Here is a 16,026-nt window from a genome sequence, read left to right on the forward strand (position 1 = left end):
GCCCAGCCAGCCGAAAGCGGGGAAGACTTTCACTGTTGCACCGCCTCGACATTCCGACGGGGAAAGCGCGCCTACTGTCGTCTCAAGTTCTCATTACATCTACAAAAGAGGGCGAGCTGAATAGTAAACTACATTTTGTCGAGGTGAGATACGACTACACATCACTGTTGTCCAAACTACGGCTGCTCGAGTTATATTGGGCTGCAGCAAACTGTACAAATTCATTCATTTTCCATACTGCTTATTTTCAAAGGGCCTCGGGGGTGCTGGAGCCTGTCCCAACCAACTGTGGCCAGTAGGCTGGGGGCACCATGAATCTATGGCCAGCCAATATCATAGGCATTCATTCATTCATTCATCCTCACAAGGGTTGCGGGGGGTGTTGGCGACTATCCCAGCTAGCTATTAGTCCCAGCCGAGGGACACCCTGAATTGGATGTTGTATGTTATCCACGGGCTTGCGTGGGTTTTCTCGGGGTACTCCGGCTTCCTCCCACATCCCAAAAACATGCAGGAATAGGTGGTTGAACACACTAAATTGCTGTGAATTGTTGTGTGTCTCATTGTGCCCTGTGATTGGCTGGGTACCGATTCAGGGTGTCCCATACAGTTGGCTAGGATAGGCTCCAGTCTCCGGGCCAGAGGCGGGGGACACCCTGAATCGGTGGCCAGCCGATCGCAGGGCACTAGGAGACGGACAACCATGCACACTCACACCCATACCTAGGGGCAATTTAGAGTGTCCAATCAGCCTACCATGCATGTGGGGGATCCACACAGATGGACATGACTTGGGTTTGAACCTAGGATGCCAGAGCTGTGAGGGCGATGCACTAACCACTCGCGCCAACGTGAAAAGCGGCAAAAGAAAGTTGCAGGAAATGGAGCACACAAAACATCTATTTAAGATTTCTTTAAATGTCTTGTGATTCTCAGTTGTTGTTTTTAGTGTAAAACATTAAAAGACAATTGTGAGCGTTCTGATATTTACGGACAGACTATTCTCAAAGCTCTAGTAGATAACCGGTTTTGTCTCCTGACAGGCCTCAGGGTCCGTTTTCAAACAAAGTAATCATATGACTGAAGTAGACACCAAATAAACATGTTTCTTAGAACATTAAATAAAAATTTACATTAAAAATATTTTTTATTTAGTACCCCTTTTTCTCATTTCAATACAATTAAATTGACCCTGCTGGTAGATTTTACTCAAAATCTGGAGTGGGTTTTAACGTATAACCTCCCAAAGGATTATGGGGATTATTGAGAAACACGACTGCCTTGCAAAAAATTTGCTGATGATGTCCAGATGGTATTTTACAATTGTTCCAATGAATTGAATTCAACCAATGATGGTTGCATGTATTTATTTATATTTACCAGTTCACCATCTGTCCTTTTTTTATTCATTTGTTTATAGTCGCAACATTTTTTATTCCTATTTTGTTTTGGTCTTTTCATTATAGGACTTGTGAAGAATTCTTTAGGTGCTCAAATGACTTATTTTTAAAGAAAAAATGCAGTTTGGACCTTTCCAGTTTACTCCACCCATGAAACTGGATCATTTTCTGCCCTATGATAATCAGTAGATTCATCATTTTATGTTTTATTCTGGACAAAAAAACAACATCATTGGCATGCAATTGTTTTGGTTTCTTTACGAATTATCTCCAGCACAGCATGCATAGTATTCCTTCATAGTTGAAAAAATGTATAACTTTGGGGGTGTTTTGAATCTAGGTCAGAAATCACAAGCCCCAAGAATGCAACCTGAGGGGATACAGGACCACTCCCCCCCTCCTCAGAGCAGGGATCATATGCTACACTTTGCTGCAGAATTCCGTTATGCAAGACTTTCATCTGAGGTGGTACATTCATTTTCAACGCTTAATTCAAAAAGAAAAGTTTGTGATCCATAATAATACTTTATTATGGAGCTCAGCGAAGAAGCACCTGTGGAATCAAACAAAAGGGTAAGTCAAACATTCAAATGTACTGCAGTTGCTGAATTATCGACACTGTAGATAGTTTTTTTTAACTAATGAAATGAAATTAGCTTCAAGGTGTGATAATACATCATACCATTATGTTTATTCATGTTTTTTTCCATCACTAATCAAATTATCATCTTGAATTGACTTTGAATTGTTTGCACACACAATTATTCTCAGATATAGGAGTGTTTTAATACATATAATATTTTTTTACATTTAAAATATAAAATTAAATAATGAGAAATGTAAATTAACTGTGGACCACATACGATAAATCTGGTTAAAAGTTATAGTATATTTAGATTTACTGAAACAAACTTTGCAGAACAAAGCGATACTGTCCATTGCCTACAAAAAGTCAACAAAATCACAACAAAGATAGCTATTTTTATTACATTATTTACACAAAACAAAAGAATGAATTACTATTTTCTTCGAATGATTAAAAATAATGGACTGCCACTGTTTCAGTGACTAGCTCCATCCAATGTTCCATCTGAAAAATGCAACAGAACGTAGAGTGAATTTAAGATTCCTTTGTGGGCCACATTCAATGTTTGGACCATGAGATACTAACCTTATATTAGAGAGAATTTTAGCCTCTACTCAAACAGTGAATTGTTAATTTAATGCCTAATATGCTCTCCATTGAACTTGCTTCATATTTATCTTGAAGTAACTATGGTTGTGTTCTGCATAAAATAGCTGCAGTGTGTACATTGTCAATTTAATGTGTAAATTCTCTTAAATACTGTGCCTGAAACTTCAATAGATGGTCAATATGCCCTGATGGAATGAACGGAAAAAAGGCTGATTGTTTTAATGACTTTTAAGAATGGATTTTCAGTCAATGGCTGCTATGTTGACAAATTTAAAAGATCTTCTGCAATTCTGGAACAGTCACATTAACTGAAATAATTTGAATGGTTGGAATGACATGTATGGCTTGTTTTTTCTTTGCTGAATTTTAAATCTACTTTTTCAATGGGATGATCATATTGCCAGAACTGGAATAGTTGTGTAACTACAACTTCATATGTCACTGAACTTTTATTCTATTAAGACTCACACGTTTCCATTGTGCAGTGTGTAATTGTACTAAAAAATGATCATTTTTGGTTTACTTTAGACAATCATTTTGAGGAAATCCACCTGCCCCACATCCATATTTCATGGCCTCATGCGAGACATCTTCTCTAAGTGACAAGACATGTCGATTCTTCCCATGCTGCATTCGAATTAGGCACGAGGACCCCGTGTCGTTGCAGTTTAAAACCTTTGCCCTCGTTAGAGTCGAGCTCAGTCTTCATGAGGAGGACGCTCGCTGCACAACAGACACTTTGGACATTACTAGTTCAACGCAACGTGCCCAAAGATGTCGAAAGAAAATTGGGATAATGACTATGAATATACCCCTTTGTTAATTAAAGAACCCGAAGAGACAAAACGGGCTTTGAAGGTACGTTAAGTGTTTAGTTGAATTATGTCTGGGTGATTTGTTAAGGACCATGGGATTTGTATTAAGAATAACCATACATTTTCTGATGGAGAAAATGTATTATTGGGAATTCAGTGTATTTCGAGATTTCTTTTCCTTTCAAGTTCATTTTATGTACCGTATTTTCCGGACTATAAGTCACACTTTTTTGACAGTTTAGTTGGGCCTGCGACTAATACTCAAGTGCGACTTATATATGTACTTTTTTCTTTGTGACCACCAATAACCTGTTGTGTTTTTTAGGCTATAGTTATCTGAAAAACTGTTATGTTAACAGATTCCTGTTTTGTGTGTTGTTTTCTATTTTACTATTGTTAAGTTAACCTGTTTGCTTTTTGTTTCTGATGAAAAAAATTGCCTTTAGAATGCAACATATATTGTTTTGTATTTTATTATTATTATCTTTTTTTTACATTTCTGCGTTTTGTTGGCAGATCCCCAACAAAACCCTTCTTCTGGCCACGTTTGCCGCTTGTATTGGAGGGACCTTCCAGTATGGGTATAACGTCTCTGTCATTAACGCACCAACCAAAGTAATCATTTCTTATCCTATGCTTTAAAATTGTGATCAGAGTATTTGTGTTTAGAGAGCTGTGGTGGAACAGTTGTTATCAGATCTGCTTCACAGTTGAATCTGGGATCAGGCTTTATTGGTCTCTCTGAGTTTCCTTGTTTCTTTTCATCTTTTCTGTTTTCATGTTTGCAGTATGTGCAAAGTTTCATCAACCAAACTTGGACCGAGCGTTACCAAAGCGACATTTCTTCTGGTGTTCTCACTTTAATGTGGTCTACTATCGTGTCTGTGTTTACCCTTGGAGGACTTATAGGGGTGTCAGTTGGAGGAACACTTTCTATAAAGATGGGAAGGTATTTTAGGGGCTTTTTTTAATTACATTCATTATCATGAAAGTGTACCCTTAATTTGGTCTTCTGGCTTAAGATGTGTAAACACTTCAGATTTTACTAGTGTAATAATATTCACTTTGGATTGATTCGTATTATATTTTCAATATGAAAAAAACACCTCTCCATACATTTTTTTAGTTGATTGAGTCATGTGATTGCCTTCTTAACATTGACAAAATAATGGCATTAAAACTGTAAGTGACAATGCTACGTGAGCATTCAATACAGGTTTTTATGTCTGTTGCTACAGGAAAGGGGCGTTGATGGTTAATAATATTTTCGCCATAATTGCTGCCCTGATGATGGGTTTGAGTTACCCTACGGGGTTATTTGAACTAATCATCCTCGGACGTCTTCTCATTGGATTAAATTCGGGTAAATTCTTTCAGTTATACCATAATTAAAATGTGTCATTTCTATGAGTTAATATTGTTTTGTTGGAATAGGAATTGGTCTTTGTGTTCAACCTTTGTACTTGGTGGAGATTGCTCCAACATCTATCCGTGGCCTCATGGGAATGGGAACCTCTGTTTTTGTTACGGGCGGGATTTTTACCGGACAAGTCATGGGCCTTAAGTAAAAGAAAATATCTTTTTATTTTTATTTTCTGATAATTATTGCCACATTGTAATAGATTGGTGCCTTGGCATAAGACTATTCTTTTAAAATTGAAGTGAATTGGAATATCAATTTTGTAATCATTTTCAGTTCAGAATATATATATATATATATATATATATATATATATATATATATATATATATATATATATATATATATAAACACAGCGCTCTATATCATACTATCTAAAGACATAAAGAAATTATGCAATTAAATTGATTATCAATCTCGATTTTTGGACTTATTGAATCCAATTGATAGGCGCATGCTGCCTATCAATTGGAATCTGTTGTGTTTTAGCTAGACGGGAATGGGCCCAATTTTCTGATTCGACGACCTTGTTAACATAGTTACTCGTACCAATAAATGCGTCAATTGGCTCACTCTTATCCCAAGGCACCACTCCACTGTATTTGTAAAGTAGGACTGAAAGAAGGATGTTGCTCTTACATCTGTCTGTGTTTAAAAAAAAAGTGAACTGCTGGGTAAAGAAGAGTATTGGCCCTTGCTGCTTGCCACTACATGCATCCCAGCGATCATGCAGCTCCTATTGCTACCCTGGTTTCCAGAGAGTCCACGTTTCCTGCTCATTGACAGAGGAGATTACGAGGGATGCAGAAAAGGTGAGTGTCATTTATACTTCCTATCCTGTGCATAGGACTTTGGTTTAAAACAATAAATATGGTACGGTATATAAGCCCTTAGGCAGCTCCACAGTCCGGCCGATTGCGATGGTGAGATGGAAGACATGGAGAAGGAGAAGAACAACCTGGACCAGGACGGACTCAAGGCCAAGAAGCCATGGGAGCTGCTGGCAGACCGAAGCATACGTTGGCAGCTTCTCACCATCGTGCTTCTCAATTCAGCTCAGCAGCTGAACGGAATCAACGCTGTACGTAATGTGCTTTCCGTCCCACCACAGTGGACCTTGCGTCCATTACTCCAAACCAGGGGGTATCAAAAACAGTTTTCTTTGCGGCCCACATTCATGCCAACTAGATCACTGATGTGAGCCGGACCAGTTTATTTTCGTCCATAAAAAGCTAACTGAATGGGCACCATTGATGTTGCTAGACGTCCTTTCCATTTTGACTGGGTTGTTCTTTTATTCGCCCCTCTCACTCAAAAATACAACAACAATCTAGCATTTAATTTTATATTTACAGTATGAACGAGTTACAGAACCAGAACACCCCCGCCGGCCGGATCATATCCTCTAATGGGCCGCTTCCAGCCCGCTGGCTGTATGTTTGACACGGCTGTTTAGGTTTAGTGGTTTAGGTTTTACAATCTCTAAACGTTCACCTCATTCTGAAAATTAGAGCGCGGCTCTCGCAAACACTGTATTTGGCTAATACCTGAATTTGTCATTCTCATCTATTTTTCTATGCTGCAGATTTACTTCTATGCAGATTATGTGTTTACACAAGCAGGAATTCCCAGTGAGAAAATACCGTATGCAACAGTTGGCACTGGTGCCTGCGAATGCATCACTGCTTTGACCTGTGTAAGTATTTTACTCTGCTAAATCCACGGGTCGGGGACAGCAATTTGGCTGTCCAGTGGACGTGTATATACCTGTGTGCGGTTTCTTATCGTCTTTACAGATCACAAAAACATGCACATTAACTTTATTATTTTTCCCTAAGATATGAATCTAAGGACAAATCTGAGTGGAACTGGTTGTTTGTGCAATTCATTGGCCTGCAACCAGTGTGTCACATGATCAAAATCAGCTGTGATACAGTAGGTTTCAGCTTTCTACAGTTATAGGTTAAGCAGCATAAACAAATGGACATGTAATTTTACGTCATGTCGTCGTGAAGGGTTACTATCCCGAAAGCATATCATCCAATCAGAATTCTTCATCTGTACAAGACCTGTTTAGCTGGCTCATTTATTCTCAATCAAAAAATGTTTTTAAAAGCTTTGGGGGTGCTGGAGCCTATGCCAGCCAACTTTTGGCATCAGGTGGGGGACACCCTGAATCAGTGGCCGACCAATCGCAGGGCACAAAGAAACAAACACCCATTCACATACACATTCATACCCAGGAACATTTTTGAGTGTCAAACCAGCATACTATCCATGTTTTTCGGATGTGGGAGGAAACCGGTTAGCCCAGGAAAAACTTGAAAATTCCACCCAGGAAGGTCAGAACCCATTAGGGATTTAACCCTTGATCTGAGAACTGTGAGGCGGTCGGGCTAACCACTTTCCACCGCGCCGCCTAAATAACAATTTAGAAAATACGTTTTTCTCAATTGTATTTAAAATGGTAGAAGATGGCTCAGTGAAGGCCCTTGTTCACAATGCACATTTTATTCACTTTATCTGGCTCATCTGCAAAGTCACATGTTACCAGTTGATTCGTTGAGGCGGTGTTTGAACAAATGTACAAACAAATGTTTGTACAAGCTCTAATACATGATGCCACAAAAACATACTTTTCATTCATTCAGAACATTTCTTTGCTTGATTCATTTAGCTTCTGATCTCGTATCATCTTCCAGTTAGGTTTTTTTCTCTGAAAATGATGGATGAATTAAAGACAAGAATCTGAAGTGAAGACTTTTGCCCTTTCTAGGGGATGTGTCCCAAAAATGATTAGCCACAGAAGGTCACGAGGCATCTTTTCCCGACTCTGTCTAATATCCAGCTTAATCTCTGTTAACGCTGTGAAATGGTGCATTTTAAAGCATTTTGAAGTAATGTTTTAATATTATTAAGTGTCGGTGTAAAGAAAAATTCTTACGTTGAAAAGCTTCTTATGGTTTCTTCACTGAACAAACACAATATGATCTGCCCTAATTTTTCATTGCACATTGAGAAATCTGATTTGCATCCAATGACTCACATTTTAGTCGTTTTTGTTTAAGTATTGAAATAACTATATTGATATTTTTGTTTATTCATGAAGAAAACACTCAAGTCAATTGAACAAAGGCTATTTAATCTAATTGAAGTGCAAATCTTATGTATGGATCTTTTCACATCACAAGTTTTCACTTTGCTGAAAAGTGATTGTTTTCGAGACGCAAGAATTCCGCTTGCATCAGCACTGACGTCACATATTTTCTGGGTAAAGCGCATATCACCAAAGTGCAGTAGGATGGAATAAAGGGGGGGAATAAGCATGAAAGGTCAGATGAAGACCGTGAAAAAATCCTTTCATGTCATGATTTCACTATTGTCATGTGTACCGTGTCTTGCAGGGTTTGCTCATTGAGCATCTGGGACGCAAAGTGCTGATTACCGGAGGATACACGCTCATGAGTATCTGCTGCATTTTGTTCACTCTGACTATCACTTTTCAGGTATTAAACCTATCATACAAACTCGTCACGGTAAATAAAATATCAGTACTATATATGACCATACTGTCTTCTTTTTTTGCCCTCAGGAACAGGGTCCAATTTTTCCCTACCTCAGCATGGCATGTGTTTTTGCCTTTATTCTGAGTTTTGGATTAGGGCCAGGTAATTTTATTTTTTTCCTCACAGTTCATATCTCGTCAGAGACGGCTAATTATACATAATTTTGGTGTCTCTGAAGGTGGTGTGACTAATATTTTGACCATGGAGCTTTTTACACAAAATTCACGGCCTGCAGCCTACATGATTGCGGGTTCCATTAACTGGATTAGCTTCTTCTTCATTAGCATGATCTTCCCTTTTATTGTGGTAAGTGGCCAAAATTAATGAAAAAAGATGATGGGAAACCTCTAAGTCAAACTACATCTGGCATGCTGGCTGCATTTCAACTTTTTTTTGTAGGAATATAATTATGGTGCCACCAAGTAACATCTACAAACGTTATCAATGTTGAATGCTGATACTTAAAACCAGGAGCTGTTTTGTCGGGAGCCATGTTGTATTTTTTTTTCTGGAGGGCAGTTATGTTTGACAGCTAGGTTGCCAAAATGAATCAATTGGTGCATTAGTCTAATGCCAGCTATCTGTGCTTGTAAAATTTGTGGAAATGTGTAAAAGTGGTGCGTATTTGTATTGTGTTTCCACAGATTGGACTGAAGCAGTATTGTTTCCTGGTGTTCATGACCATCTGCACACTGGTGGCTCTTTATATCTTCTTTGTCATTCCTGAAACCAAGAACAAAAGTTTTCTGGAAATCCAGAATGAATTTAAAAGTGGGAAGAAAAAAAACGGCACCGATGGCTCCGGTATGACGCTGTTGGCAACCTCAATGTGACATGTACTGTTGTCTCCTGACTTTAAAATAAAGAACATTTTTTCTATTATTCATAGCCTTCTTTGAATTGTAATATAAAGTTCAACTTTTGTTACTGAAATGTATTTTATGCAGTTTCAATAAATGCACTGAGATATTCTAATAAAGTTCTCATTCTCAGCACTTGTCAACAGAACTATAAAGAGAGCTTTGATTCATTTTTTTAAACATTTTCTTACAAAAAAAATACAAAAAAGAAGAAACCTGTATCTATATTTTAGATGAAAAGGAAGCAAAACATCACACAAATCCCAGTAGACACGCATACACTTTTTGATTGGCATTCCACAATTTCAATTTTTTTTAAAAGTGTATTTAGGACAATTGTGTGATGAACTACATGTCACAGATAAGACATAGTTGTGTTCAATTATTCCATATTGGATTGTAACGGGTATAACATTTCTTTTTTTGTGTTCATGCATAATCCGTTCAAATATAAACTTAAGTGCATTTTAAAGGGAATAATTTTATAAATACAGTGAGAGCATGATATAAGAATTACATTACCCATTATGACTGTAAAGTGACTCTAGTATGGACAACAGACATTCAAAAAACGTTAGTTAATGCAATAAAATGAATTATAGCAATACATTAAAATTTATATATTTTTGAGAAGCACTGTATTTCACACATTGATCCCTGTGTGCAATTATTATCAACTCCAATAGGTGGCAGTATTTTTCTAAAAGGTATAGAAAGATGCAGCAACAAAGAAGAAATCTCCTAAAACATGGCGACCTAGTACACTGTCCACGTTCGTTTGTTGACATATATCAAATATCCAACTTTTTACTTCATTATAGAGTTTGCAGACCCAAAGCATGTCGAGACTCATCGTTAAAAACCTCCCTAATGGGGTAAGTCATTAAAATAAGATAAACAGTATTTATGGTGGCAGTGATCTGGACGTGTAACTTGTACTGTTGTCACAATACTATATTTTTTCAACTCGGTTTCGATACTAAAAAGTACTCGATAATAGATAAGGTCTTTGATACCGCACAAACAGAAAACATCAAATAATTTTGTTTTTTAAATGATCTTGTATTGATATAACAATGATAGACGCCCAATCACGTGGTCCACTCATCAATCCCTTTGAACTGGGAGCGAATGAAAGTTCATTCGGTGTCAGCCCTCCCAGTTCAAATGGATAGGACGTCTAGGGCCGTCAAGGGAAAAAAATGCTGAAATATCCTCAATGCACATCACTGAAAAGAGTATTGTCTAAACAAATTTACCCTATGAGCTCAACTTTCTGGTGAACTGTGGGAATACAAAAACAAATACTATTTAAGTATCAATACTTTCAGAATCAAATATTGCATTCAGATACAACATTTCAGTTACATTGATACTTCTCGTGCTCAGATTAAGGAGGAGAGGTTCCGAGGGATGTTTGCAGCATTTGGGACTCTCACGGACTGCACTCTCAAGTTCACAAAGGAGGGCAAGTTCCGCAAATTTGGCTTTGTGGGCTTCAAGAGCGAGGAAGAGGCAAACGCCGCCTTGAAGCATTTTCACAGGAGCTTTGTGGATACGTCCAGAGTGACGGTATGTTATCGACCCGTTTGGAATATCAGAGAAGAAAGTATTCCCACTGCCATCGCCGCTTATGTGACACTGGGTGGGCTGCACCGCAGGTGGAGATGTGTAAGGCATTTGGGGACCCCACCAAAGCAAGAGCATGGAGCAAACACACTCAGAGCTCCGAACCGGACAAACCAACCAAACCGATTGAACCTGACAATAAAAAGGTGGGTAATTGTTTCTTCAACAGAAACAGTAGATGAAATTCACCTTTATAATATTGCGTTTTGATCTTGTATTTGGTTTTAATTGTAGAAAAAGGAAAAGAAAAGTGCACTGAAAAATGTAAGTTGCTTTTAATTTCTGTTTTGATATCATCATCTGTACAGTCCAAGGTTTCCCAAACTACATAATTGCAATCATAATGTTTGTGTATATACATTCTCATGTGCCTCAGCTGGAGGATGACGAGGGCTTCAAGGAGTTCTTGTCCGTGCATCGGAATCGAAGCCAAGTGACAACATGGGCCAACGATGCAGTGGAGGAGGTGGTCCCCCCTGGCGAAGCCAAAGAAAAGACCAAAAAAAAAGTGGCGGCAGATGATTACCTCAACTTTGACTCTGACCAGTCAGAAGATGAATTTGATGAAAATGATGATGATGACGAAGAAGGCAGTGAAGATGAGGGTAAGCAACGGTGAACATTTCAAGACTTTCCCTCCACTGTCTGAATAGCTACTACTACACTCTTTGTAAATTAGTTTTTTTTTTCTGTGAAAAAAACCATTTTATTGTGTCTTACAGGCACCACCAAAGAAGCTTTGAAGTCCGATTTGTCAGATATGGATTATCTTCGCACAAAAATGGTACCAACTGAGGAACCAATGGACGAAAGTGAAAAGCCGGATGGCAAAAAGGGAGATGGTGGATCTACGCAGGTTAACGACAGCGCGTATGAGAGTGGAGACCTAAAAACGACTCCTGAGATGAAAAGTTCAGGTTCTGCTGAGGACAAAACATGGAAAAAAGAGAAGAAAAATACAAAGCAAGAGGTGACTCATACGTCAGGTTTACTCTCCAGTAATTCACAATGCATTTCATTGTGCATTATTCCCTCTTTTGGTCTTAGATGGGACCAACAACCGAGTTCACGGTGAAGTTAAGAGGTGTCCCATTCAATGTTAAAGAGGTGAATGTGCTTACAATATTAGTGGATGGTTTATGTTTGGTGAAAAAAATGTCAAATTTGTCACTTTTTGAGTAATAACACGACTGTGTCTCATTGTGAAAATAGCAACAAATTAGAGAATTCATGGTACCTCAAAAGCCTGCCGCAATCAGAATTGGAAGAAACGAAAGTGGCAACAGAACAGGTATTGGGGGGGGGGGGGGGGGGGGGGGGGGGAGGGGGGGGGGAGGGGGGGGGGGCTGGGGGGAAGGAGTTTTAGTTTCCGGCACATAAATTATGGCTGACTGTCTCTTCATTGGATCAACATGAAAGTCTAGTTTCTTTTTTAGGCTATGTTTATGTCGATTTACATTCTGATGAAGATGCGGAAAAGGCCTTGAAGAAGAATAAAGATTATATAGGTAAGATCTTGATCTCGTGGTGTGAAGTGAAGAGAAAATAAGAGTATTCGTGTGCTTGTTTTTAGGAGGGCGCTACATTGAGGTTTTCCGAGTCGATGCATCCAAATGGAAGAAGAACGACCAGAAGGACAAAGAAATGGAAAAAAACTTTTCCAGGAAGCTGAAGGAAGACGAGGAAGAAGAGGACGTTGCGGAATCGGGACGACTTTTCGTTCGAAATCTCCCGTACACGTGCACAGAGGAAGACATCAAGGAATTATTTTCCAAACATGGCAAGTTGCATATCTGAAAAACAGATGAATACGTTTATGTGCTATTTAATAATTCTCCTTTGCAATTTGCTTCACTGTTAGGTCCTTTAGCTGAAGTGCTTACCCCTATTGACCCTCTTACAAAGAGGCCTAAAGGTTTTGCTTTCATTACATACATGATTCCGGAAAATGCTGTGATGGCTTTGGCCCAGCTGGACGGACACATATTTCAGGTAAGTTGGGCATAATGAAGCACAACATGTTGTGTATACATTTTACAGCAAACGCCATCCCAAATAATACTTAACTATAAGGGCCAACATTAACTGTTTGGCTGCCAACGAGTTCAAAAAGGGGAAGTTGAAAGTTCTATTCTCTTTTCAGGGCAGAATGCTTCACCTGCTCCCATCCACAGTGAAGAAGGAAAAAGACGAATCATCAGAAACTGGAGGTTCCTCGTCTTACAAACGTCAAAAAGATGCCAAAAACAAAGCTTCCAGTTCAAGGTAACCCCAATCGTATCAACCCTCTCCTTTTCCTCCTCTTCTTCTTCCTCTTTTTTTATTTGTTGATTTCAATGTCTTTTGTTTTTAGTTCACACAACTGGAATTCACTCTTTATGGGCACGAGTGCCGTGGCCGACGTCATTGCTGAAAAATACAACACCACAAAAAGCCAAGTTTTAGACCACGTAAATTCTCATTCTGTCTACTCACAATTATGTAACATGATACAGCTCTTCCAAAATGAAGCTGTACTCTTATTCTGTTGTCGTCTTTCCAGAAGACAAAAGGAAGTGTTGCCGTGCGAATGGCTTTGGGAGAGACCCAGATTGTCCAAGAGACTCGCCAGTTTCTACTAGACAACGCTGTCAGTTTGGATTCCTTCAGTCAGGTACGGTTTTACTAAAGCACTCGGAGAACTGTGTCAGTAGGAAGAAAGAGCCTCTTAAAGTGGTTTGTTGTGGTGTGCAGGCAGCAGCCGAGAGGAGCACTTCTGTGATCTTGGTAAAGAACCTCCCGGCCGGAGTGACCGTGTCGGAGTTGGAAGAAATTTTCTCCCCTCACGGGTCTTTGGGCCGAGTGCTTTTGCCGCCCTCCGGCCTCACCGCCATCGTGGAGTTCCTGGAACCCATTGAAGCCAAGCGAGCGTTCACCAGACTGGCCTACAGCAAGGTTTCTTTCGCTTCTGTCAAATTGTTTATTGAGAAAATTGAGTGACTGGGTGTATGTCTGTACATCAGTTCCATCACGTCCCACTGTACTTGGAGTGGGCGCCTGTAGGGGTGTTTGTTCAAGCCAAACCAGTACCAGGTATGATTCCAAAGTCAGCAGTGAAACTGATTCATGTCACTATTTTAAATGAACAATCATTTTATGGATCCGCATAAGTGAGAACAGAGGCTGCGGAAGAGAAGAAGGAAGAAAAAGAAGAGGATGAAGACGAAGAAGACGAAGAGGACGAAGAAGATAGTAATGTTCCAGGTTCCACTCTTTTCATCAAGAATTTAGATTTCGGCACAACGGAGGAAACACTTCAAGAGGTACAATTTTAGAACTGGAAAGAAAGTGGAAAAAAATGTGATTGATTTAATTGCTTTCTATTTTTATTTTGCACTCCAGACCTTTTCAAAATGTGGCAAGGTGAAGTCTTGCACCATCTCCAAGAAAAAAGACAAAAAGGGTATACATGACCGCCGCGTTCTCGTATACTTTTCACCGTCAATCAAACAGCACACGTTTGTCGTTCGCACGCTGAACTTTTTTTTAACTTGCAGGCAAAATGCTATCAATGGGATATGGTTTTGTTCAGTATCAGACAGCTGAGGCAGCGCAAAAAGCCCTGCGACAACTTCAGGTATTTGGATTTCCTTCCTTGCGCTTACTATTTGAAACTTGTTTTTGCCTTGTGGTCATGTGACAGCTTTTTCCCTTGCACTTTGACCAGGGCTGTAGTGTGGATGGACACAGTCTAGAGTTGAAGATTTCAGAGAGGGCTACCAGGTAACCTCAATTTGGTGATGTTTCTGACTCAAGATATCAACTCCCCCTGATTTACTCTTTTGTAGTGTTAGAAGTGTTGCAGGGAATGCAACAAAAATGTTATTAAATACATTTTAAATCATTTATATTAAATGTTTAAGACATTTTAATAAAAGTTTTTAAACTAATTAGCTTGCAGAAAGGAAAAGTGTTAGTCTGCTTGCATTTAATTATTATTTTGCTTTCATTTGATTTTTATATTATTGGAATATCCATGTATTGTGCCCCACAATTGCTTATTGTTATCCAAACTTATGTTGTCTTGACTTTGTGCAGAACTACAGAAGTGTCCCGAAAGAAAAAGCAGGCGGAAAAGAAACAAACGGGATCGAAGATCCTTGTGCGAAATATTCCCTTCCAAGCCACTGTCAGGGAAATTCGTGAACTATTCTGGTAGCCAACACAACTATTTATTCACTTTGCATACGCCCAATCAATTGATCCACTAATTCTTCAGGGTTTTTTTTTAACCCAGCACATTTGGAGAGCTGAAAACGGCCCGCCTTCCAAAAAAAGCAGCAGGTACCGGGAGTCATAGAGGTTTTGGCTTCATTGACTTTGTCACTAAGCAGGATGCCAAGGTTTGGGAAAAAACAATGCTTTTGTCTTTATTAACTTGTCTGTCATGAACATACACTATTAACATTGGCATGCCCGCTTTTACTTCCAGAAAGCATTTGCTGCCTTGTGCCACAGTACCCATCTTTATGGGAGGCGCCTCGTGCTGGAGTGGGCTGATGCGGAGGAAACAGTGGAGACACTGAGACGGAAAACAGCGGAACATTTTCATGGTAAACGCATCTTGTGACGTGTGATGATGAATGCGTTCAAGGGAATCATTCTTGCGACCTTTTCAATTTTAGTGGCCGGCAAAAAACACCGAAAAGCGGAGGTGCTAGGAGGAATTCTGGAAAACATGGAAACTCAAGATGATGAAGAGGACTAAAACTGGTTATTTTGCCAATATTGAGACCAGAAGGAATTGAGGCACCGACAGGCTTTTTTCTCGCTCATACTGAAGTTTGTAAAGTTCATTTATGGTATCTTTGTGAAACAATCTGAACTTATAAGTGGATCTGAATTCCATACGTCTGGCATTACCCATTGGAACCATTTTGTATGCCCTAAAAAAGGATTGAAATACAAAATGTCACCATGTATTGCTGAATGATGAGCAGTCTTCATCTAGTATGCTTTTATTGCGAGAAAAAATGCACCTGGATTTATCAGTCATTTTTTGTATAGAATCGTGAAATATTTTAAACAAAACTTTGTTTTAAATTGAAATATGGTGTTTGTTTTGAATTAAAAAACAAATATACATATGTGTCTGTATTTTT

At 39.0% G+C, this 16,026-nt stretch overlaps 2 protein-coding genes across 6 annotated transcripts; both read left to right on the top strand.

Annotated features, from left to right (window-relative positions):
- Positions 1–26: 26 nt before the first annotated feature.
- slc2a11b (solute carrier family 2 member 11b) lies at positions 27–9,404 on the top strand. 5 transcript variants are annotated; one of them, XM_077601674.1, is made up of 14 exons: positions 27–143; positions 1,741–1,865; positions 1,943–1,973; positions 3,927–3,991; positions 4,199–4,359; positions 4,649–4,773; positions 4,845–4,974; positions 5,494–5,642; positions 5,718–5,911; positions 6,416–6,526; positions 8,235–8,336; positions 8,423–8,498; positions 8,575–8,702; positions 9,041–9,404. In XM_077601674.1, the coding sequence occupies exons 2-14, from the start codon at positions 1,764–1,766 to the stop codon at positions 9,227–9,229; spliced, it is 1,563 nt and encodes a 520-aa protein (XP_077457800.1). In that variant the 5' UTR covers positions 27–143; positions 1,741–1,763; the 3' UTR covers positions 9,230–9,404. The 5 variants fall into 5 exon arrangements, with proteins under 5 accessions (XP_077457800.1, XP_077457804.1, XP_077457803.1 ...); XM_077601678.1 differs by having other exon boundaries at positions 124–143; positions 3,927–4,025; XM_077601677.1 differs by lacking the exon at positions 27–143 and adding an exon at positions 3,124–3,453 and having other exon boundaries at positions 1,741–1,973; positions 3,927–4,025.
- Positions 9,405–9,989: 585 nt separating this feature from the next.
- Positions 9,990–16,007, top strand: rbm19 (RNA binding motif protein 19). Its single transcript, XM_077601524.1, has 24 exons — positions 9,990–10,131; positions 10,646–10,828; positions 10,918–11,031; positions 11,120–11,149; positions 11,262–11,490; positions 11,608–11,855; positions 11,933–11,992; positions 12,098–12,176; positions 12,322–12,393; positions 12,459–12,665; positions 12,747–12,877; positions 13,029–13,150; positions 13,239–13,335; positions 13,428–13,538; positions 13,619–13,819; positions 13,888–13,957; positions 14,036–14,187; positions 14,267–14,327; positions 14,422–14,501; positions 14,592–14,647; positions 14,963–15,079; positions 15,162–15,267; positions 15,357–15,477; positions 15,550–16,007. Exons 1-24 carry the CDS (start codon positions 10,096–10,098, stop codon positions 15,630–15,632), a joined length of 2,766 nt encoding a protein of 921 aa, XP_077457650.1. The 5' UTR covers positions 9,990–10,095; the 3' UTR covers positions 15,633–16,007.
- The last annotated feature ends 19 nt before the right edge of the window (positions 16,008–16,026 follow it).

This window comes from Stigmatopora argus, chromosome 5, assembly GCF_051989625.1.
Source record: "Stigmatopora argus isolate UIUO_Sarg chromosome 5, RoL_Sarg_1.0, whole genome shotgun sequence".
In the NCBI taxonomy this organism is placed as follows: domain Eukaryota; kingdom Metazoa; phylum Chordata; class Actinopteri; order Syngnathiformes; family Syngnathidae; genus Stigmatopora; species Stigmatopora argus.

Excerpts from the sequence above, each read along its gene's own strand:
- slc2a11b (XM_077601674.1), top strand. The coding sequence starts at position 1,764 with ATGCAACCTGAGGGGATACAGGACCACTCCCCCCCTCCTCAGAGCAGG. Across the intron at positions 1,866-1,942 it reads ATGCAAGACTTTCATCTGAG|CGAAGAAGCACCTGTGGAAT; the intron begins GTGGTACATTCA and ends TATGGAGCTCAG. Across the intron at positions 1,974-3,926 it reads CTGTGGAATCAAACAAAAGG|ATCCCCAACAAAACCCTTCT; the intron begins GTAAGTCAAACA and ends TTTTGTTGGCAG.
- rbm19 (XM_077601524.1), top strand. The coding sequence starts at position 10,096 with ATGTCGAGACTCATCGTTAAAAACCTCCCTAATGGG. Across the intron at positions 10,829-10,917 it reads TGGATACGTCCAGAGTGACG|GTGGAGATGTGTAAGGCATT; the intron begins GTATGTTATCGA and ends GCTGCACCGCAG. Across the intron at positions 13,958-14,035 it reads TCAAGCCAAACCAGTACCAG|TGAGAACAGAGGCTGCGGAA; the intron begins GTATGATTCCAA and ends GATCCGCATAAG.